At 43.7% G+C, this 25465-nt stretch overlaps 1 protein-coding gene across 1 annotated transcript in view; it reads right to left on the bottom strand.

The window, feature by feature from the left end:
• T265_10291 (hypothetical protein) overlaps positions 1 to 25163 on the bottom strand; it is a gene marked incomplete at both ends in the record, with an annotated part of 38455 nt that extends 13292 nt beyond the window's left edge. The window contains 4 exons of the mRNA XM_009176617.1: positions 4774 to 4963; positions 13520 to 13763; positions 22470 to 22581; positions 25034 to 25163. Of these exons, the coding sequence (XP_009174881.1) occupies positions 4774 to 4963; positions 13520 to 13763; positions 22470 to 22581; positions 25034 to 25139 (652 nt within the window). The remainder of the gene's footprint in view (positions 1 to 4773; positions 4964 to 13519; positions 13764 to 22469; positions 22582 to 25033) is intronic.
• Between the last annotated feature and the right edge of the window lie 302 nt (positions 25164 to 25465).

The raw sequence follows: 25465 nt of genomic DNA, 5'->3' as shown, positions 1-25465 counted from the left end.
TTAACCAGGATGGTATATCACCCACTGACGATAAACTCGATGCCATCCAAAGTTTTCCTTTGCTCACTTCATTTAAACAACTTAAGCGTTATTTGGGTATGATTAATTCCTACAGACACTTTATTCCGAAGGCTGCGTCATTGTTAGCACTACTCACTAACCTCTTATCCGGAAAACCAAAAAACATTTCATTTGGCCGACTCCGCTATTTCTGCTTTTGGACAAGTCAAAACATCGCTAGCGGACTCTTTCAAGTTGTTTTGTTCACAACCCAACTCTGTATTGTCACTTAGTGTGGACGCCTCCAACGACGCTGTAGGTGCTGTTTTACAACAAACTATCAACTATACCCATCAGCCCCTCACATTTTTCTCTCATAAACTGTCACTAACCGAGTCCCGTTACAGTACGTCTGGTCGTGAACTGCTCGCTAGTTACCTATCCATTCGTCACTTCCGACACTTACTAGAAGGTCGCGAATTTCATGTTTATACGGATCACAAGCCACTGACTTCAGCAATAAAAGCAACACCGGACAAATACTCCCCTCGTGAAATTCGCCATTTGGATTACATTTCACAGTTCACCAACGACATTCGACGCATCTCAGGGCGTGCCAACATAGTTGTTGATACCTTGTCAACGCCGTACATCCGGCGTCGTTCTCAATCACATGACAGAACTTCGAAAAAAGGAATTATCTTCGACGTCACTAAGTTCAGTCATCTCTGAATATACAGCCGATGGCGCTAACAACCGTACCAGGAACTATAGAGTGTGATACTGGGACAGTTACTCCAGGACCCCTGGTCTCATTCTCCATGAGCCGAGTAGTTTTCGTCACATAATATCTCACATTCAAGTAAATGCTCAACACAAACTCATCTCCCAGCAATTCGTACGACGGAATTGAACACAGACATTCGCGAATGGGCTAGCACCTGCCTAGCATGTAAACGTTCTAAAGTTATTCGTCATACCCGATCATCCATAGAAACTTTCGCTGCTTCTGACAGCAGATTCGATCACGTACACATGGTTATAGTGGATCCTTTACCCCCATCCAACTGCTACTCCTGCATACTCACCATTGTAGATCGTTTCACTCGATGGCTCGAGGCCATTCCTATCAAAAACAAATGTGCAGACACCGTTTCTCGAGCATTTGCTTGCCGATGGACTTCCACATTCGGCGCCCCCTTATATATTACTTCTGGCTGCGGCTCCCAGTTCGACTGTCATCTATTCCGAAATCTGACAGAATTGCTCGGTTGCGCACATTCTTTCGACGGCTTATAATACTCAGGCGAGTGGATTAGTTGAAAGGTTTCATCGTCGCTTGAAGTTCGCTATGATAGCTAACAACGATCCCAATAACTGGTACGTCGTGTTATGAGTGGTACTACTACACCTACGCACCATGTTTCGTTCCTCATCAAATTTTACACCAGTGGGGTTAGTTTTTGGAACCACTTTACGCATTCCAGTGCAGAAACCCCGACCAATTCACCCTCCTACGTGAATCAATTGAGAGAAAATATGTCAATACTCTGATATCATTCATCTCGCATTCCCAATAGTTCATTATGTTTTAACAGACTTATCATCTTCGTTTTAATACGTCCTGATCGTGTTAAAAAAATCTTTGCAGCCCCCATATAACTGTCGTTATCTTGTGATTTCTAGACACCCCAAATATTTCATTATATAATCTAACAACAAATCTGATACAGTCACTATCAATCGTTTGAAACCAGCCGATACTGATTTGGTTGACTCAGGACGTCCTGGAAACTACACAAGTGATGTCAAGCCCAAAAACAACGCAACCGAAGTTTCTCCGAAGCCAACTCATGCCACGTCTCCAAATGCATAATGCAGAACCACACTCTCCGGCCATCATGTTCACTGGCCTATTCGTTTTGTGTTTGGAAAACCCTAACTGTAAAATACATCCTTCCTTTTAGGGAAAGGGCATTGGTCGCCATGTCTTCACCACAAACATGACTACAGATCACCGCCACTCACTAGATCACGACGTCTGCTTTTTTCTACCACTCAGAAATCACGCGACAGGATCGTGACCCATTTGACCACACAGCTCGCAGCCGAACCCTAGATCCCAGGGCTCGCCTCCCTCCCCTACACGTACAAATCACGACACACAAGTGTGCATTATCTGACATCGACTGTCTGACGTCTGAGCGGTGTAGCAACAAACCATGTGCTGCACGTGGAGGGTGGGACCAGGGGACCTGGAGTAACTGTCCCAGTATCACACTCTATAGTTCCTGGTACGGTTGTTAGCGCCATCGGCTGTATATTCAGAGATGACTGAACTTAGTGACGTCGAAGATAATTCCTTTTTTCGAAGTTCTGTCATGTGATTGAGAACGACGCCGGATGTACGGCGTTGACAAGGTATCAACAACTATGTTGTCACGCCCTGAGATGCGTCGAATGTCGTTGGTGAACTGTGAAATGTAATCCAAATGGCGAATTTCACGAGGGGAGTATTTGTCCGGTGTTGCTTTTATTGCTGAAGTCAGTGGCTTGTGATCCGTATAAACATGAAATTCGCGACCTTCTAGTAAGTGTCGGAAGTGACGAATGGATAGGTAACTAGCGAGCAGTTCACGACCAGACGTACTGTAACGGGACTCGGTTAGTGACAGTTTATGAGAGAAAAATGTGAGGGGCTGATGGGTATAGTTGATAGTTTGTTGTAAAACAGCACCTACAGCGTCGTTGGAGGCGTCCACACTAAGTGACAATACAGAGTTGGGTTGTGAACAAAACAACTTGAAAGAGTCCGCTAGGGGTGTTTTGACTTGTCCAAAAGCAGAAATAGCGGAGTCGGCCAAATGAAATGTTTTTTGGTTTTCCGGATAAGAGGTTAGTGAGTAGTGCTAACAATGACGCAGCCTTCGGAATAAAGTGTCTGTAGGAATTAATCATACCCAAATAACGCTTAAGTTGTTTAAATGAAGTGAGCAAAGGAAAACTTTGGATGGCATCGAGTTTATCGTCAGTGGGTGATATACCATCCTGGTTAAGCGTAAGGCGAAGAAAATTTAATGTAGACACGCCTGTTCATTCTGTTTGCACTGGTTTTGTTCGTTCCTCAATTTACTTCTAGCCCTTATAGGGGAGGATTTTGTAATAATTGCTGAGTGCTCTAATTGGTTGTGCGGATGTGGTGACCTAGTCGGAGACGTCTGAACACGCTGCTTCAAATGCATATATCGGTTTGGTTCACAATTTTACTGTATACTACCTATCCTCTGCATTCTGGTGCACCGAAAATTATTCTCTAGTCTAACTCCAGCCGTGAGCCAACTCTTTTGCGAATAGCCCTCTATTTCCTTTTTATTATCCCTTGCTTACTGCTGGTGTTTGGGTCACAATGTACTCATAGCCAGGCTCAAAGCCTTTTTTCCCGGCAAATCAATTATTCGTTAACTTTTGAGTGTGTCCGTTATTTCTGTTAGTGTTCAAAGTGTTCGTTCACTTACGTAACGAACACTGACAATTCATTCGCTACTGGTACAGGTGTTCGACTTGACCTGATATGCATACTGCTCTTCAGTCTATTTATCTAATTGAATTCGTAGTATTATATTCCCGAACGGGTGCTTCCGGGTGCCAAATTTCATCCAAAAATGAATTCTTAGTGTAAACTACTATAAATGGTTTGAGGGAATAGATATTTGGTACTTGCTCACTAGTCTGCCGTCTACTTTCCGTTTAATGTTGTCGTTTAAACCTCACCCCTGAAAACGTAAAAAAAATGTAGTCATCATGGTGAATCTGACGAATAGAAACTCCTTTTCTTATGAGCCCTGAGTGTGAAAATCCACATGACATTGTTTAACTATTTTGACGAACTCATCTCCGGAGTATATTTCGTTATCGAAAGTCGCTCACCAGCGGCAACATCACATGACCTTGACTTGAGAAAATGAATCTTTTTTCAAACCACTTACGCTTTGACTTTTTCGGACCCCAACAACACTTGCCATGCCCAGAGCGTGTTGTGATATTCGTACGGGTTTGTGCAGATCTCAGCAGGTCATATGCATTCAAAAACAGTCTAAGCTTAGAGGGATCGTATCAAGTTTGAGGATCCAAAGTTAGGGGAAAGATGAATTATGTAAAAATTACGGGTGGCCTCAGTAGCACTGGACACACTTTGCACTTGATTCGCCCTAGGCCGTGTTTACTCCCGTTATCAAGGAGTCCTACGGTATAGCAAACAGGACTGTCTGCACGCTATTCCTGCCATTTAAACCGATCGCTCTGCGGGAAGCACTTGAGCCAGAAGATTATCGGTCTACCTTCGACACGAATACTGACATAGGGCAGTGTGGAACATGAGCTTTTGTCTTGCTGGGAGCGGATGATGGCTATCACTAGCTAGCTATACGTGTGCAGGTATGCGTCGCCTAATGAGTACTGGTCACCAAATGACATTTTGCATGCACCGGGAGGCACAACTTTTCAGTTTCAAACTGAATTTAGAACTTCCACCTGTTCGCCCTCAAACCTTATCCTCTAGGTTCGCACTGATTAAATGAAGTTCAGGTGGATGACAATCGGCTCAGGTTAAACCCTAGGTGGCATTACCCGCTGTGTGTGGGGGCTACTCGATCTGTTTCGATGTGACAGGCCAATCCCGAAATGGATGTCAGATCACCATCATGAAATCGGAGTTCATTGAGGAATTTTTGTTCTGAATATCAAACAACAAACAATGAGAGCTCGTCGACTCACCACTTCCAGAGACGTCCACCGCTAACGGGTTAATTTCCAGGAAGGTACAATCGCGTTTGATGAATAGGCTATACAATGCACCGATTTGTTCTGCCGCTTCAGCTATCCCAGCGTCGTTTGGAATACGCAGTTGCTTGGCGAAATTGGATGCCTGATCTGGATGCAACCCTTTGGAGATATCTACTGGAAGCTAACGAAGGAAAGGAGGGAAGTGGGATATTAATTTTCAAGGAGGTTCCAGCACATAGGACGAAGGCATCTGTTCTTAGTATTCAGGTGATTTATGATCACCTTAATCAGCACCATTAATCAGAGTTTCGCGATTCCATTATCAGAGATATACGTAACTGTCGGAGAATGTTTCATGGACATCCTCACTATCGATAAGAAGAGACCAACTGCAAACAATAATGCCCAACTATCATACAAATGTGAAAAAAGCGTGCCTCAAAATAGGAATCGAAAGTGAAAAGCTAGGAATCCGTCGTCAAAATGCTTCACTTCCTCAAAAGAATCGGTAAAAGTATGTCTGTGTCTCTGAAAAATTATAAATTGATCTCATTTGACCGCTATATCGGGGTCAGATATCATCAGAGAGATTGTAAAAGACAGACGGGACTCTGAAGACCCGCGTCTACCGTAAAGAAACATATACGAATCAAATGCAACAGTAACCATCTAATGAACTGCGTCCAAACTCTGCCCAAGAGGGCGGAGACACATCGCAGCACCAGAAAAGAAGGGAATAAAGAGGAAAACCATTTACTAAGAGTAATCATGAACAATGGATATCCAAAGAATTTTACCAAGAGAAGCTTGAAGAGGACACCTCAGCAACAGCAGAAGGAGGAACAAGCGACACCAAGCATATATCTGAACATATCTCATAGCCAGATTATAAGCTCAAAGTGGAACCCTCCTAGCCCATAAACAGAATGCCACTTTACGGAAACTGATCTTAACGCCTAAAGACCACCAAGACACAAATAAGGGGAACAATGAGATACGTCGAATCAACGGCAACAAGCTATTTGTTGAAAAAAATTGCGACAGAATTCTACTACAAATAAAGTGACGCAACGCGGTCGTCAGGAGACGTGAAACTCCATCATTGATATCCATACATGAAGACCAAGATCACAAATTCAGTTTGAAAAATGCAGAAATCTTGGTACATGGGGAAACGAGACTCGGAAGGAAATTTCTAGAAATATTGTACTCCATGACGGATTCGATCAAGCGACGCATTGAATTTGACCCGGTTTGTACACCACTACGTGCAAAGGGCCAATATCTCAACCCAAATACTCAGAGGGCCGAATATCGGATTAACCAAGAGACAATAAATACCTTGGAGTCGGATCAACAAAGGTCACAAACCAGAACCCAGAGAAGTCAAGAAAGGAGGTCACTCCAGCACCGACCAGAGCACGAGATCGGAGGAGGCCGACCTCAAAGTTCACGTGGTCACCGACCAATCAGGACGCAGGGTTGTAGACCTAGCCAAGGAACCGTTCTATCGAACTATCAATCATGATCGAAAGTGAGTCCCATCTAGTAATATGTATATTAACACACATGCAACACTGCCGACACATCGGAACGCTCCATTAAACTCACTAACAACACATTGCTGATGTCACCCCGTTTGGTGAAGAAACGTCTGCACTCAAATTACTCAGTGAACAAACCAACGACCGATAAGGTTACCCGAGCTACCAACATTCTCCTCCATAGCGTTCTTTGTAAGCGCGTGCCTAGAAAATCGCCACGTATAACAGTTGACATACTTGAGCTAGATAGTCCGGCTAGAATACCACAGCATGTTTACCACTAGGATAAGTGTTTTATGTTCTTAAGGAGGGATGAGTAGCCACAAGCACGGAGATTCGAACGGGCCCGGACAAAAAGCACAATAATCTCAAAGAACCATGGCTGATGGTAGCTACTCTAACTTCATGCTATCAGGCAATGGTTTGCTGTAAGAGCTCTTAGATGGCAAGACTCTGAATGGAAAACAATGGTAAACAATGTAGTATTTAGTGTGATAAATGTCCCCATGTTTATAGATTTCGCCAGCTTCTCTGAAGATCCTGATTTGTTGCAGTTCATTCTTTCACGATAGTGCTACAGCCGACTAATTACTTTCACTCAGCAGAGATAGTACCCATAGAATATTTGATAGCATGTATGTAATTCTGACTGAATATGGTGGAGCTTGCAGCTAAAAGTTATAACTGCCCTTATATCTTCCCCATACACGAGGCCCTTGTGCTTCAGTAAAAGTTGTTTCAGACTTCATAAATAACGCAAGTTGGCCTTTCACCAATGGGTGAGTTGACTTTCTCCTTCACAGTAAAATCGAGGCTTGTATAGCTATGACAAAACACAAAATGAACCACAGGATCAAAGTTTCGAAATGATGAAAAGTTAAAAAATGCTGAAGCTAGACCACACTTTGCTGACTGCAGGTTAGAAAGAAATGGACTTTCCCTTCGAAGATGTAGACACAGATCAGCCACGAGGATATTTTCATGAGCAAGATTGTTTTTTCGGACTGTCATGCTGCAGTACTGGACAATCTCACGCAGCAGTCATTGAGGGTTGGGTTAGCAGTAACAGTGAAGGCAGTAGGGGCCCGCATGCATTTGTGAGAGAATCGGAGATAAGTATCTTCAGGTTATCTCAACTAAAGATGCTTGTGCTTCATGAGTAGCAGTAGCGCTTGCGAAATGCGAATAAAACCTTAACGGGGAAGCGCGAACCGAGAATAGTTTAGACAAAGTGGGCTTCTCCGGTCAAGCCATTACCCGAAACATTTTGAATGAATTCTTAAACTATACTGGGAACATATGCTTTTTTGGGGGGTAATAAAGAAGTTTCCGTATTTCTCGAACCTGTAGGAACAGAACGACTTTAGGGGGTTTCAGGCTTGCAAATGGCAGTTTACTTGGAAACACTGGTGTCCAAGTTAGCTTGTAGCTTCCTTGTTCCTTCAACCAACTTCGCTTAATTTGTCTAGTACATCTGTGCTCATTAGATCACGCAACTCCTTTATTCCGCACAAATCACGTGACAAAACCGCGTCCCACTTGCAACCTAAACCAGCAAATCAGTTTCAATCTTGTACACACGTAAAGCCTTCCTATATACAGGAAGACAGCACAGTCACCACATACACGGGCGCAGGAAGTCAACCAAACTCCACAAGTCCACGGACAATAACGGAAAACGTGTAGCAGCTATCCTGCGAAGATACCACGCTCCGCATCCGGACTTTCACCTGAGAACTCTCACGGGTTATCCACAAACGATAAGTCACCTTTTTCACTTATTCCATTGTCCGCACTGTATTTATTTTATCACGGTGCAACTTGTAACTGTAAACTACTATTTACTTTAGTTAAAACCGTTATTAGTCATATTATGGCCATCATAAGCTGTACACCAATAAGCCTACTAATTATTCAGCGTCCATGAAACTTGAATGAGCCATTAAAATGCAGTCAGTGAAAAATGCATGCGTTCTCCTGGTCTCACGCGTATTCAAAAATATAATTCTTTTCCTCACAAATAAACGTTGTTTTTGCATTCGTAGTTTCCGTAGTATATGAGGGTAAATAAAAGTTACAGAAAATACAACGGATTAATCGAGTCTACCCCCTGTAATATCTAGGCCTGAATTTTGTGTAAAAATTAGTCATTCTTGACCTCGTAACTACAGTCGAAGTCATATTCAGCACACTGGATTGCGCGTATGAATACTTTGGCTCTGCGTCCTAAAATCTCCAGGCACTCGTTCGAACAATCGGTACGGAAACTGGCAACAAGGACACTGACATCGATTAGCAGCTACGTCTTACGGCAACTCCAACCACACACAGCCGGACCCCACCGTAGAAGGCATGAGTACACAGATTTATTTGTGATCTCCTTCATAACCCTGTTCCAGGTCAGGGTTTAGACAGCTCTTTGAGGCACTCTGGAGTGAGCGGGGAAAACAGAATGCGCAGTACTTGGTATAGTCATCGTAGATTTGGACGCCAGACACATTCTCCGATGTTCCCAAATCTCACATTAGCATCAAGGTGGGACTGTTTTTAGATACATCTTCCATTTTCAGTGAGAACAATTTCGGACATAATAGCAGGTATTCGGCACGTGTAATTTTCAGACGATTTCATTCAGTCTTTTATCGAACTAGAAGGAGATCACCCGCGAGGGTGTTTAAGCTGTTTCAAACCAAATATTTCCATCTTGATTCGTTTCTAAGTCCACAGTAAACAATCAGTTTCCAGCAATGTTCCTGCGAAATGGTTAAGGGCGTCATTGTTGAGAATGGCAAGATCAACAATGCGTTGTTAGAGGGCGTCATGGAGCGTATCTGTCGGAAAACTAGACCAAAACATATATTTTTATCCGTTTCAGTAGTGGGAAGGCTTCTGTTTGTTTGGCTCAGCTCTTTGTGGAAAATATTTGGCAGTTACACTCAGGATGCAAGGGAATTTGGAATACCTTTTTTTAAATCCATCACAAACACTGAATTAGAAAGACCGAAACATATATATTTATATATGTATTTGATGCAACTTAGTTCCCACCATGTCACAACAGCCAACGTGGGAGTGGATACAGTCCAGCGAGGAGAAGCACGCCACCGAGAAATCTTATTACGAGAGGCGTGGTGGTAAGGTCGTACCGTTTGCTGTGACTGGAGCGTAAGCATAGTAAAGTGTTGCTCTCAAGCACCCACCATTTATGGAAGCCATGTTACCTTCACCTAAGGAAAGACGAGTTCACCCAGTTTAACATGGTTGAAATACCTCATGAAATCAAGAGTCTGGTGCAGCTCCAAAGAGACCTTCTGCGCGCAGTGGCATCAGGAGTCAGGCTTACTTGCCTCACCCTTTGCGTTCTTGGGCTAGGTCAGCCCCCATTGCTCTATTGTTCAGCTCTTGTAGTCACAAGTTCGGTGTACAGGAAAGTCTGAATCCTGCAAGTGATCACAAAATCTCGGAATCTACTGATACCATCAACTCCACTAGACGCCTATCAGACAGCCCTGCATCAAAGGCAGACAGCGCGAGACAGTGTATGACCAAGATCAAACAGTGCCTCTCAACAAAATACCTTGAGACCGTTGTACTTTCGCAGTCGCTTCATCACAATAAAGCTGTTGTGCTCCTTATCGGTGACTCTTTTTCCTGCACTAGGCCTTGGAGCAGGGACAGCAGATTGGTATAACAGACTGACGACGTAGTCAGAAATAACAATGCCAATCCACCATCTTCTATGAACTACCGTAGCTCAACAGTATAAGTTTGAACTAGCTCAACAACTCTCTACAGTAAACAAATACTGCACTAGTTTAACGGTGGATACTACTGATTGGTACATGCGAGTAGTGTATTTTCTCGTAAATCCGCTTCGCGTCCCTTGAAAAGTGAGATCTATTACGGAATTTATGAAATCGCATTTGCTTGCACTTGGGCAACAGTCGATGAATATCCAGGAAAGTTCAGAAAGACGCATTCATGGAGAAGACTGATATTCAGTTTTTGTAAACAAGATGCATATGAGAGTTCTGCTTCCCTGTCCAACAGTTTTTAACTGTTCACTTGGCGTTTTTTGATAAATAACTGCAGCGAAGGCCTTCTTCTTTTCTCTGGTAGCCAGCACGTGGATGAAGCATGGCAAAATATGGAATAAGCTACGTAAGCGGTGCTCAGTGCTATCTTCCAGACTCCTCCGGTACAGTCAAATAAACACTGGATGTCGTCGAAATCGCTAGTTGTGATTGATGTCAGGAAGTCTATATCAGGAGGCAGAGTACGACGAACCACACAGATCCCTCAAATGCCGAATGATGGGACTGTTTTTAGCGCCCGACAGTGGTTATCTTCCTTCATCTGAAATCTACCATTGACTCTGAACCATCAGGCAATATGACAATGTCCGTGGAGCAAAGGTGTTGACTCTCGTTTAGGCACTGTACACCAACTCCCGTGGACTTGTGAAGGCCTACGAAAGTTCTAACCTGGGTTCGCCAGATCAAGACTATGCTCTTTTACATTTCCTCTTCAAATCTGTCGTGCCAACCTATGATGTCCGTGGGGCCGAGGCGCTTCCGGAGCATTGGCTCAGAGATGCCGAATACGCAGACGAAATAGCTCTTCTTGGATCTGACGCCGTCCTACTACAAGCAATATTAAATAACTTAATTATGCCCCACAGATTGGCGTGCGCTTCACATCTACAAACTGTGAAGTGCTGGTACAAGGATGGTTGGGCTCGGAACCTAACCTCATGCTTGAGGATGAGCCGCTTGAATTAGTAGACAAATTTGTTTACCTGGGCAGCTGTATCAGTCCCGGTGGTTTGGCGAAAGATGATATTTCCGTATTGGGTAGGCCAGAGTAGCTTCGTGAACCTGCATCACTGTGGTGTAGACGTGACATCAGGTTATCCTTCAAAGTTCAATTTTTCCATGTTTTTCCATGCTGCGGTGAGCTGCATGTAACCATACGGATCAGAAAATTGGCAGCTGCGCGCCGAACACGTCAAGAGATGTCCATAGTTTGACCATAGATGTCTTCGGAGCGTTACCTGAGTCTTATGCGAACAACGAATTAGTAATACTGAAGTACGTCGGTTGGTTTCCGGAAGAGATTCTAGCCACCCTTTCGCCACATACATGACTCTACAGGTCACCGACACTCGCTAGATCACGCGATCTGTCTTTTTCTACACACACAAATCACGCCACACAGTCGTGACTGACTTGACTACGCAGCTCACAGTCAAGCCCNAGACTCACTTTCTTCCCCTACACGTACAAACCACGACACATAAGGGTGACTCATCCGACATCAATTGTCGACCGTCCGATAAGGTAGCAACAAGTCATGGGCTGACACCCACACATGCAAACGCCCCTACATATAGGATAACAGCACAGCAACACAATTCAACTCAACAGAGCTTCACACGTCGCCCAACTCGGAGCAGAGCCGCTGAGGACTTATGGCGTTTCACTCACGGATATTCAGGAATATTCAGGCTGCTACAACAGTGAAGAAGACACGAAATCTGCATCCGAACTTACAACAGGATCTATTAACCTGTACCTGCAAAACGATAAGTCCCCTGTTCGCATATATACCTGTCGTAATAATTTTACTCAGCAAGCTGATATTGTTAAGGCTCCCCGTCTTATCGTTTATACAACTACTTCCCGGGTTCTAGTAGAGCATTAACAAGATAACTCGCCCACAATAGATGAACTGATTACACTACACGGGTTGCGCTGGTTGGATCACCTGCTCCTTATGCCAGTCAACGGATTTTTACGAAGGGCTCTTTTTGCACAACCCCGCGAAAGGTCGAGACGAGCCAGGGGAGGTCAAATACTGGCTTGGTAGCGAAGTACAAAGACGATTACCAGAAATCTCAGCTGAGCTAGTCATTACGATTTCCTTCAATGGGAACCCCGAGATGGGATACATCAGTGGTTAGAGACATTGTCAGATATGGTGCAGTCGCACCCTTGATGGCATCCCTTCATCCAAGCCATTGCCCCCAATGTGTGCATAGCTCCCCCCAATCTCTCCAAGGAGACATCTACTGACGGCCCTGTATTTACGTATCAAGTATATCATCTACCGCCTCTAATGTGTAGCTAATCAGCCCAACACCCCAAATCATTGGTGAACGAAATTGCGGCAGCTATAACCGTTGTAGGACAAGTACACAGTTCTTACGCCTGATAATGATGACCCCTCAGCCGGCCAGAATATGCCTAATTGAGCCGTGTAAACCAATTACCTCATAATACGATTAATTCCTACTTGATTTACTTGTCTACAGCAGAAAAAACCGCTGACGACCATGAAAGATAATAAAAATTGGGCAAGGGGCATAGGCAGTTTGCCTGTGGAACTGTTCATGCTAGGAGGACCGACCCTCCAGAACAGAATTCCCAACATGTCATACACCTTTTGAGAGGCAGGCGTGTGGTACAAACAACCTGTACATTGCGGTCGAGCAGGGACTTTAATAACGAAGCAAACTAGGGCTACAATGCATCAGTGCTCGTTTTCAGTCGTCACTTGAATAATCAGTGAATACAACGACCCATTTAAGTAACACAGGTATATGCATCTGGCTTTTTGATGTACTCTTCTGCAATGCCGTGATGTTGGATTGAAACGTGCAGGTTGACGGCAAAAACAGAAACGGAGCAGTCTGGAGTGTAAGTTGGAGCATTTGATGAACCTCACATACTGCAAACCAAGGGAAATAAAGTGGAAGGGTCTCTTTAAATAACCTTTCGGTGGGACGGCAAAGTAAATGGCAGTCAGATGATGAGTAGAATTCCCATAAGGGTATCCAGCTCATCTCTCTAAGCATAGTTAGCACCCGAGTATAGAGCTCTGTCAGGGAGGGAGAGGCATGAGTTACGTTGAATGGTAACGGCAAAATGGTTGGATGTTGGTTTATTTCCACATAATCAGGTTAACTTCTCGCAAAACCTCGAATTTTCAAACCCTTGAAACTAAATGCCTCCTTATAAATAACATCTGTTCGGTATTCCACAGTGAACCGTTTCTCAGTCCTGTCACAGAACTACAAAGAGGGTGAATAAACACTAGCATTACCGCCAAGTAGTCCGTTCGGCTATTCGTTAGTTGAGATGTCAAGCCCTTGCACTTGATAATCAAATCAACTGTCACTTTTTATGGCTTACTTTGATCAGTTTGTCGGGGAACTCCTTCACAAACTCTTCAATATTCACCCCGCCTTCAGCGCAACCCAATAAGATCGGCGAAGCTGACTCGGTGTCCAATACGATGGCCAAGTAACGTTCGTATGCAATGTATTTTCGCTCGGCCAACATCAGGGCATTGCACAACTGTCCGACGCTTCCGGTCTGTGCGGTGAATAGTCGTTTCCCAAGCATATGTCCTGCCAATTCTAATGCTTCTGGCTTGCTGTAGAATAAATTAATGCAAAACCGGTTTCAGGGGTTGTTTCAGCGAATTTTTTTTATTAACATGGTTAGATTAGTTGCTTTCAGTTGATTAAATGTCTGTTTAATCCAAGCACAAAACCGACAGAAGCAATAAGATAAAATTATTTCAGGAATTCAGGATTGCTAGGCTTGCAAAGTGGGTAAAACTGGTTGTAACATGTGGAACCGAAGACAAGTTAATCTGAGGCTGTTTGTTACCAGAGTTGGTATTTAGTCACAGTAATTACAGAAGTCACAAGAATAATAGTTATTCAGCTGTAACACCCTCCTAATGCCTAGTGTAACGTTTACCCTTCCGCTTAATTACTCCTTCAATCAACTACACATCTGAACCTACTACCTCCATCCTGCTTTGTTTATCATAATCACGTGTCAATATCGTGACATGAATACGACTTTGACGGCACGACCTGACATGTCAATAACAGGTGAACTCTGGTTTCGTGACCTTTTGAAGGACGCCATGTGATTCCCCATTACTGTTTCCACGTTCCACCTTCATTGCAACGATCCATAAATGATGGCAACACGGTCAAGCACACACACGTATCACGGAAAAAGGTGCACGTCCGCAGTTTCGGCTGAACACAACAGCCTGAACAACCCACTTCACACTTTGGTATTGGCTTGACTAACTAACACAGAATCGCTAACCGTCAATGCCCTCTGGTTATCCGGATTATCAACGTAGTCAATTGGAAGCCATATCAACACGATATGACCTCAACTTCTGACCTATTTTTTGGGAGATTGTATTTATATTACTCAAGGCGCATATAGCTTTGGTACCATATCTGTCCTGTCGTAACCACATTTTATGAGTACTTTAGTTACAAACAGACACACTAATATTAGCTGTCATGTCACTCGACATTAATGCGCGCTTTTTCTCAGATATTGAGCTTGGATCGAGGAAATGGGTCTGCATTTCATCTGCTTTGGTAGCACGTCTTTCATTCAGTGGCTTAACTCAGAAAAATATAGTTTTCAAGACCAAAATATGCTCGTTTACTCCCTTAAATGCTGATGTGTCGAAGAGCATTTTGGACTTACCGCTAAACAGCTCTGGGAATTGATAAAAGAACACTTCACTCCGGATTCTTAGGCTAACAAACATAAAAGGCGACAATCAGCTTCATTTTGGTACGAGCTCGCACAGTCCAATGCATGGTGCCAAAACAGAACTAGTCTATTCTTTTTAAAGTACCCACTCGCAAACTTAGGACACATAGCACCAAGCAGCAACGGTGGCCGATGCCATTGCCATCCGACGCTTACCCCGGTCTCTCGTTGTCAAAAACTGCTTGTGGATGTACTAGCACATGGCGTGTACCGGTGTTGAATGCACCCGCAAAATAACCATCTCTGGTAAATGCGTTCAGGTCATCCAGTTGACGACACGGTGCCCAATACCATCCATTCCACAGGCATTTCGTAGACGACTTCATATAGCTCTGACTCAGAATTCGAAGCAATCTTCTTGCTGTTCCTTCAAGTGGTAAGCTTAGGAATTTTACTTTTCAAATCACTAGAGAAGTCCTATTGCAGCTGACTTCATTCACCTCATGATAATTCCCTCACTCATTTGCTTACTCCCTTATGTACTTTTGACGCTCCACTCGTTTCGCTTATCTGTACCCGCCAGTCACCTTGCCGCAAAGGCCACCCCTTCCGACACTTATGCATTAACATGTTTGTGGGAACATGCGCCGCTGACCTGCTCATCCATGCGCGTTCGTTTACGACTTTCTGAGCCTGTCTTGACTTGTTTTCTTATGAGACCTGCGTGATCGCACCCCCACGAAACTGTTGTCGAAAGGAGCAACCGCAACCCACACTATTGGGCCAACGTTTCGCTTACCGTTTTTTTGGCGCGCGGACGTTGACACAGCATTATTCCGGTCAATGACAGAATTGTGCACTTGTTAACGCTACGGGCATGAATTGAGGTTTGTGGAAATAGTACCGTAGAATCTCAAAACCAATTATTCTTTTTGATATTTGGGATTGTCGAACCTACACGTCACTCAAACTTCCGTGTCGGCAACCTCAACGAGCCCACCGAGCCAAGGTTTAAACTGTTCCTACTGGTGGTAGTTTATTTGGTAGGCCACTACTTATACTACAGCCGTGATCTCCCGGCTACTAGCTTGGTCACTTGACCGTTAGGCCACGAGTTGCTGCACAGCAGTGTGACCAGCTCACACTTGGGATGCCGCGCCACGCATCCTTCGATCGTGGAATCCAGGGCACTTGTAGTGGCTTCGAACCTCTCCCTCCAGATTTTCGTGAGTTGCGCACTGTTGCCGAATCCCAATAAAAATGAAACAGCTGTACAGTGTTTCACAGTGTTTCAAACATAGATTACTTTCTCTTACATGAAGTAATCTTCATAAAAACTGGATCACTGGAGGCAAAACATTGAGTAATACTCAAGTATCGAACAGTTCACTGGCTGCAGCTTTGGGGTCACAGTTCCTGACGTGTTGATGTTGTCTTATATGGGCCCATGGACCACTGACGATGGACAAGGGTTATTGACATGAAAACGCTATTAGAACTCTTGGTGCTATTCGAAGGATTTGGGTTTTATTACAAAATTCCCTAAAAAAAACAGCTAATTCCGCGAAATACATTTGCAAACTAATTTGGTTTTAATGCGAGATTTAACTGAAACCACAATGAGCCTCTGGTTTGTGATATTCTTCACCTGAATGTTCTGCACGAAGGCCGCCTCCTTTTCATTTGGTAAGATATTCAAGATATCGCAGTATGTGTCCTTGTCCGAACTTATAAGAACTTATAGGATGGCTAAAGAACAACCCAGCGGAGAAATTCAGCTGGGATTCGGTTGAGTCTGCTGTTAGAACCAAATTGGTTTGATTGCACTTTGCATTACACGCTAATTATATTGTAGTTAATTATGTTTGATTGCATTCTCTCATATCTCATTATATTCTCTTTTGTTTTTATTTCATTGATGAATCCTCAGATAATCTGCTTGACCATCTTGGATATTCCGGCGCGCTAAGCAGACGGTGTTACTCGTAATCTTCTCAAGCCACCGTTTTATGGAGCAGACGGACTGACTCACACTAGCCGCCCATGTAGGAAACCCGGTCCGAATGACCGCCGTGAGCCAAATCATGGGCTAACGCTTTTTCGTCCTTGCATGATTTTTTGAATTATGGGTTGTCATTTGAGCGTATCTATGACTGTCCAATCCTTCAGACATTGAGGCGTTCGGACATCAGCCCAGCTCCAACATGTGGTGTTACGGTTTTCGAGCAGAAGTCCATCGGTGCAATTTAATATAATGAATGCTGAGTTTCAACTAAAACTCTCATTTATGATATACTTTAAGTGAATGTGCTGAACGAAGACCACCAAAATCGCTCAGCAAGCGAGCGTTTAATCTCATTTTAAATTACAAATTAGGATTGATAGTAGTTCAGATGTTTTATAAATGGTTTGAGATCGGTTTCAAGCCGCCCGAAGTCTTTCCTCACCCCTCACATACATAAATAATTTGAAGAAACGTTTTTTCTAGTGTGGCCGTAACTGTGGTTGGTGTCCATGTGGCGGTAAGTGGTGGGAACTGTTACCCACAGCGACCGATCCTACTACACCCACTTGTTTCCTACGAACAAGGAAGCGCTTGCTGGGTTGGTTTTCAGGATTAAGTGAATTTCGCCGTTATGACCGAGTAAAACCACTGTACAATCCGACATATGGATCAATTTGCATACCAGCCTGGCATTCAATGGGAGGCTGACCTAAAACCCAGCTGAATCTATCGTTTATTATACTGTCTTTATGAAAATATACTGCTATGTCTCGAAAATTGCACCAGATGAAACATGAAGCGGCCTGGTTCAACAAATGCAGATGAAGAAGAATATCAGTAACCAGTCTTTCAGCTGGGATTCAGGTGGGCCACGCATGAAAACCAAATTGGTATGCAAATAAGTATATTTGTCGAAATCGGTCTCATTCGAGATCAAGCAGAACATAAGGTCGACGAAACCTCAGGGGTTGTGCCCACCTGATGAACTCAAACTGGAAGGTCGAAACCGATCATTCGCTCTCTAAGAGCGTCCAGCAACCTTGTGAAAACATGCCTTATGAAACTATATCACTACACATTGTTTTCAACCACCCACGCAATATCATAAAACCTTATTTTTCTCTGACATCCGAAGAACAGTGACACAAAAGACACATTTACTGACCATTGCAACGAAACAAATGATAGCGAAGTAGTAAATTCAACTCTGCAATTAAGTATTTTGAATACCAGTTGTGAACAAGTTAGTTTCAGCTTGACAAACGGATTACGGTAGGGAAGCATCAGTTTCAATACTGATGATTGCTGTCCTTGATGATGATGGTGACAGTAAACGAAACACTGAAACCAAAACAAACAGATGACCAGAGCTAAGCAAGCTGTTTGCCAGCGTTTCATCACTAGTCGAGGTGAAATCTTCAGTATACCTTGGTGAAGCAGGCGTAGCAGTTGGTTGTGCACACATGCGCGCCACCACTCATCGCACAATCCCTGACACTATCCTCTTCACTAAGCCCCACTGATGATGTCACCTAGGTTGCTGACGAAAGGTTTGTGACCAACTTCTCTAGCTCAGCGAACGGACCAACGATCGTCAACTCTTCAATTTCAAAATTCATCCCATCAACTATGAGGTACACACCGGTGATATGAAAAGCGTTCCAACAACGATCAAACTCGAGGACCATTAGTGAGTCAGAGAAAAAGGTATATCGAACAATTGTACGGTGGTTCCTCTGGGCTATTCTTTCCTCGTTGTGGCCAATCCTTTTGAAATGGAAATCTGTAGAACTTCATGTGTGTTTATGAAATTCCTGTAGTCTTGAAAGACCCTTCTTCAGCAGCGATATTTTTCCGACACATCCGCCCGTAGTAAACAAAAGTATCATGTCACCATAAAATAGGCTCTATTTAGAAGTCAGGTAGGAGCTATATATGACAAACTCAATCATTTGCTTTGAGCCCGAAGAACGGATTGGTATCAGACTTCGTTATGGAATCAACAAAAAAATCCACGTAGTTAATTACACAGGCATGCACGCATGACTGGGGTGTTTTGTTTGAATACGGAGAACTCGCAGGAAAGTAATCTGGCTCTTTCGACCACCTCGTATACGTTCAAATGGTCCTGTTGGTCAATATGTAACCCATCAGGTTATTGCTGGTTGTCATAGGGACGTGCAGCACACATGATACAAGCGCGCATACCGGTTCGATAACTGTCCAGTCGATCGACTCAAGCAGGTTAGTTATTGGACCGTCAGTCGAGGTATCAAAGTAATCACATCACCCAAGCGTGAGCACGTTCCTCTGCTCACATGCATCCAGCTGGTGCAGTAGTGGTCGCACGCTCGCCTCACATCTCACAGTGACAATCCATGCATCCAGCTGGTGCACTAGTGGTCGCACGCTCGCCTCACATCTCACACGTTCACAGTTCATACCCTAGCATGACTCGGGATGTGCACTGCCGATAACTTCTAATAAAACCAAGTTCAGTGTTCCCTTCCATTGGCCTGGATTCGCCAAATAACTGCACCAACAAGAGAAGTACTGTTCACAGGAGCGATATGGACGTGAATTCTACAATCGCAACTACCTACGACTGAACTGCTCACATTGGGCCACAGTTTTGGAGTAAGTCAATGCAAAGCTGATAACTAAGTTGATGAATCTACAGCCCTGAAAACTGATCGTTAGCTGCACTAGGGAATCTTTCTTTAGAGTGTTGAAGTTACTGATGATACAGTGTCTTACATTTAGAACACGAGTTGACGAGCGCTATTAATTTCATAATCTCCTCCGGGCAACACGGACAGAATTTTTGTAAAACAAAGAGCGAACGGCGCAAACGTGTAGAAGAAAGACAAAGCGGATTAAAAGTGTGGAAACCTTTAGTGTCGCTATTCATTGGCCCAAGTGACGAGCAGTCAAGAGGACAAGACATAGAAATACAGGACACCTACGATCGCTTTCTGGGTGCGCAAGCCCGGGATGCGTGAACAAACAACTATTGCTTCCGCACTGAAAGACATGGAAATACAAGACACCTACGATCGCTCTCTGGGTGCGCAAGCCCGGGATGAGTGAACAAACAACTATTGCTTCCGCACTGACTTGGAACTGATACCGGTGCAACGCCAGACTCTGTTACATAGTCGGTATCGGGCTTTCGAGCTGCCAGTGAGCTAGTAATAGACCTCCTTGATCCGGTTTTCTGCCAAAGCGGTTTGTGTTACTTCGTCGTGTTGCTCAAACACTGAATCGCGTGACACGTATTTTTTATAACAACATGTCGAACAGAAGACTTCAGTTCTATTCCAGTTCTCAGGTGCATATATGTTTAAGGCACCTGACGGCTTATTTAAGCACTTGGTTTACCAGGAACTAACCTGGATGGAACAACTATCCTACTGAAATATAAAAGTGATTGAGTCCTTCGTCTTACTGACGGAAAAATTTACTTCAAAAACTACACTTGTAGGGTCATTACTCGAACAGAGCCGTTTAATAAAATATGGCTATTACAATCAAGATAATCTAACCGGTCACAACCGAAGGGAAATCTGTTTTCTTTAGTATAGCCTTCAAAGAGGATTTAGCTGCAGACCATCTAAATCGACGTATACATCAAACACTTGGGCGAAACTTTCCTGCCAAAGTGCGGTTTATTATACGTATTCAGCTGATGTCCCTACATCTCAGACGCTGTTGTTTTCTAAATTTGAACTCAGTGTCACTAACGAGGAGAACTGAGAGAAGGATGTGCGGATAACTCGGAAAGGTGTATACGTTTCAGTCATCAGGTCCCTCTTGCCATGTTTTGAGGCATATTTCCACCTCTGACGACTCCATGCTTTGTACTGACGTAGAACTCCATTGGGACTCTTCTTGTTCGCCTCAAAAACATGGACCAGCTGGAGTTTTGTCGCGTGGAGGTCGGGGAACGGACGTTGTGCACTGAATCAGTACGATGAAACTTGGTTAAGCAGTGGTGAAATTGTTCAATGCACCGACGTTTCCGCGCTGGACTTGCTCATGCAATGTTAATACGAGCCACGGCTGCTGGCCACTCAGACGGATAGCTTATGGTATACTAACTGCTTATGTTTTACTGACAGCGTTTCCACCTTAATTTAATGTGTACAATCAACTGTTTTCCCCGCATAGTTAACTTACCGATAGCACGACTAGTCCACATTTGTGCGAACAATTGATTGGTTTGCCGTGCTCACACAACCTGAGCCTGAAGGGCCTTGATGTACCGCTAGCAAAAGAGTAAACTCGACCGTGGAGTAAACTACGATGGACATCATCTAGGAGTTGGCAACAAAATGGCAGTGTAGTGTTTTAACTCCTGGGGAGGTTCCGAAACCTGTACAGTTGAAACCAGGTAACCCAGTGCTGGTCAAGCAGACAAAATCTGCCTCTCTTTTGACTACTGTCTTACATATCATCAGTTTATTTGTGTTCGGGTCAACTGCAAACAGAGAAGTGTATTCTGATAGACGTAACTAGGCAGAATCGTTTCCTGAGGTCCAAACGATATCATTTCCTCTGCCAACTTGTTGGGGAATTCCACAGTCTTTCGGTTTTTGGTCTGTCAACTGACGTAAAGGCGATGAGCATTAGAAGGTTACCACACATATTCGAGAACAAAAGTGTTTGAAATTTAAGATTCATGGAACAGTTTTTAGCTTCAGAATTGTCAGAATACTGACAAAAATCCAAAACATTCGAGGCGTGAATTATGGACAGAATGGCGATGTACTATTCTTATTTGGCGAGCGCGCAAGTACACATTCCCAAACACCCAAGCGCACAAAATCAGACAAACTGCACCGGCACATGTCACGTTAGCTATGTCCTCGTTTCAGATGTCTGGGCAAAAAAGGTATGGCGTCTCCCAAAATATTGACTGCATCGTCGCAGAAATGAACCGAATTGATCCATACGGTGCGCAAAATAGACATGTGTTTACGTGTTTCTACCGCAATAACTTGGTCACTTATGATAAAAAGGGATTTTTTGAACTGTGTGGAAACACATACAAAACTGGTTTAATTGGACGGAAATATTCTGTGGCATTATTCCTCTCTTTAGCTGAGACAAGCAGGATGAGAACCCGAAATATTCATGTGTTGCTGTGATCGGCAGGCTTCGTTCCACTTTGTCTCAAACTTGGCTTTGTTCTCGAATGCTGAATGTTCAGAAGACGTTTAGTTCGTGAGTGACAACCGTATTTGGCTAGAGGAAACGTAGGCTGGCCTACAGTGTTCAGTATGTAGGTTAGGTAGGTAGGGTTGACAGAAATAACTACCTGACACCCTTAGAAGAGTTTGTTGGAATATTATTATTAGTCCGGATGCATTCACTGATATTTGATCGGGTAGCAGCACTCACTGCGTTCACTGATTGTGTCTTCTTGGGTGGCGACGAACAGTCTGCAATGAGTGATGAACGGAGCAATGGCCGCCTGATCAGCTACCAGATTTAAGAGAAAGCACCCTAAACAAAGGCAGATTACATCCCACGTTTTCATGAATATTTCGGTAGAATAAGAAGTGTGACAGTTGCTTGGACGTATAACCGACATACTCGAGTGCGATTTTCACCCCTCCCTGAAGTCCGGTTTCCCATTTGCCCTTACCACGTCCTCCGGTAAGAACTTGAGCCTTGATAACAACATCGGAGTTGGTTGAATTCTTCACTGTTAGGAGGGGATAAAGGAGGCATTCGGAGATGAATTTCAGACCCATTCTCAACATGATGCCAGTAATTATGCTTCTGTCTGTGATGTAATGGGTCAGCAACTTTGGTCAGGCGGTTACTTGGAGGGAACTTAAACGTATATTAGCAGTAATCCAGTAATATGACTATACCAATTTACAAATAATATTCACGCATGTTGGACTCGCTGTTATTCAACTGAGGGTATTTATAGCGGATTCAACATGTAGATAGACCTCTTTGAATTGGTTTCTCTGATTGGAAAGCGACCTAATTCTAAACCAGAGGCCTGGCAAAAGGTCTCGGGTCACTGATTCAACTACCATGTTTGGGATGCTTCTAAAGTTTCTGGCCTAACGAGATGAACGAAGTGGTCATACCCCTGCAGTATTTCCTGAAATTGCCTAAAACTAGTCTCCTTCAGCACAAAGACTACTGTGTACTCGTTATTTAAGATGTAAGCCTACCATTGCAAAACTGTACCGAAGAGTAAAAAGCGTCGGCGCAAAGTGCACCGTTCCTTTGCTTCAAAACCTTTTGTCATTTGAGTATCCATGATAGTAATAAATTGCTACCATTGAAACGGAAAACATCTTCAAGTGCTGATAGCTGTTTAATGAGAAGCCCGAACAAAGCCATCTGACACGGAAGTAAGAGCCACATTTGTGCCTCCTAAGCGTCATCCTGAGACGTGAGTACGTGACAATAATGAACAAGCATAAGTAAGCTGTTCAGTAATTTCCGAATCAATCTTCCCCCAGGGACAGGAACCGTGCTTTGAACTACCTTGACCAGATACTACTCACGAGTTCCGTCAGAAGGACGAGCCGTTACACTAGTAACAATTGGAAGCATGCTGTCTAACGATTGTCATATATTGATGGTGATGTGAAAAGGCTCTTACTTGAAATATCGTCCTATAAGTGGAGCCAATCTAGGCTGAAAATCCGAGAAGCACTGTGCATCTGTTTCATCCATATTGAAGAGTACCTGCAGGGCGCATCTCACGAAATACGCGAGTTGATCATAGTGCCGGTCAGCCGCTCGTTGGTGAGATCACCGTTATCAAGTATTTTAAAGACTATATGGGCTTGTATGTGACAGTTGTGTGTAGCCGGTAGCTGCAGAGGAAATTCTGAACGCTAAGATATTATAAAGGATAACCTTTTTAAGTCTTCATACAAAACCCTCAGCCAGAAAATTTCACAGGTTTGCACCAAAAAGGTGATAAATATAGAATTTCTGAATTAGGTTACTATCACAGGAGACAGTGATTCAAATGCAACCAATAGTGCATGACTATGAAATTAGGCTTTGCACTGTCACTGATGAGGCATGAAAGCTTCGGCAAAAACAGCTAACTTCCGCTGATTTTGTGGGCTCTATGGTGATTAGTTCAGACCTATGGGTCACATGTCGGATGCTGCGTATGCGAGAAACAGCCCACTCACTGGCTTTTAAAGTGAAGAAGTGTTGTCAAAAGTTCAGTGAGTCGGAAACGTGTCTCAGGGAGAAGTTATCTGGGTGTTTATCTTTATCTTTAAAACGACATGTGACAGTCCGTAGCGTGTGAGCGAAAAAAAGCAAGCCTAGGGTTGGACCCAAACTACCTCTTTCCCGTCTGCGGCCTGATGACAGGCCTGGCCTGGCGGTGACAGATGAACCGATACGAATAGTATTACAAACACAAACTGCTTGTCTGTTATACACAGGGCTACCGTGCACTCGACTTTCAGCCCATTAGGAAAACCTGTGAGACCTTCCTCTTCAACATGTCACCGTAAATTTGACGCCAAAAAGTGTTGCAAGCTATCTTCTAGAGCTATTCCATAAACGTTGCTGTCCGTGGGGGGAAGCTTGTGCTAAGATTCATCGAACTGGCTGCATTCATATAGTCTCGGGGGGTTCATAACTGAAGTTACTTGCCATCAATTCAACTAGCTGCTGTCCTGATTGCATACATATAGTCATATTTGCTAGCCTGAGGCTATCTAGTTTGAAATGGGTTTGGTTACCCAGCTCTGTCTCGGGCTCTGGTAGATTGATTAATCTTCGAGAATTTCCTCTAGATAATAATTCTACCTTTGATCAATACGTCTTAAAAGGACAAGGGATTTATCCCTTTTAGTTTAGTTCATCTTCATGTTACACCCTCCAAAGTTTGGTAAGTCTGATTTTGAATTGGTCCTTCACTTACTCAGATGGTTTTACACCTCTTTTAATGTTTGTGAAGTGTCTCAACGTGTTGGCTGATTGGTAGCAAAGAAACCACGTTAATTCTCAGTACGAACCATTCGATATGAGTGAAACGCTGATCAGAAACAGGGCAGACGAGTATACTATGTGACGCAAATTGAACTTGGATACTTGCTTACGAATTAAAGGTTTATTCAGTGGGATACGCATGAAAACCAGAGCGAAAATAAACTTACCAATCAGGTCATATCCCCGTGCAACTTCCTCCATGTTGCGTGCAATTACAAACTGCGGAACTTTCAAACCTGATTCATGTAGTAATTCCATCCCAGCATGCTCCATCAATTTTAGACCACGAAATATTCGTTTCTACAGGTATTCACTAGAAAACCACTTTACGACTCACATTGAAACAGGCATCAGCTGCCCTACGAAAAAGGCTTTGGGTGAACATCCTAGGAAGCGGCTAAGCAGTTTGCCACTGATTTTAATCCCATCACCCGACTTCATGTCACCATTCATTCGGATCGCGATCTGCACAGCTCGCCTCCAATTGGCTAAGAACTGCGTAGGCGATTTGCACCCGCCAAGCCAGTGTTCTGTAGGATAACTATCCGGGTTCTACCTACGCCAGATGCAACATACCTTACTACATCCTCTATGTTTAG

This window comes from Opisthorchis viverrini (assembly GCF_000715545.1).
Source record: "Opisthorchis viverrini unplaced genomic scaffold opera_v5_350, whole genome shotgun sequence".
Classification (NCBI taxonomy): Eukaryota; Metazoa; Platyhelminthes; class Trematoda; order Opisthorchiida; family Opisthorchiidae; genus Opisthorchis; species Opisthorchis viverrini.
This window is presented reverse-complemented; position numbering and strand designations above follow the sequence as displayed.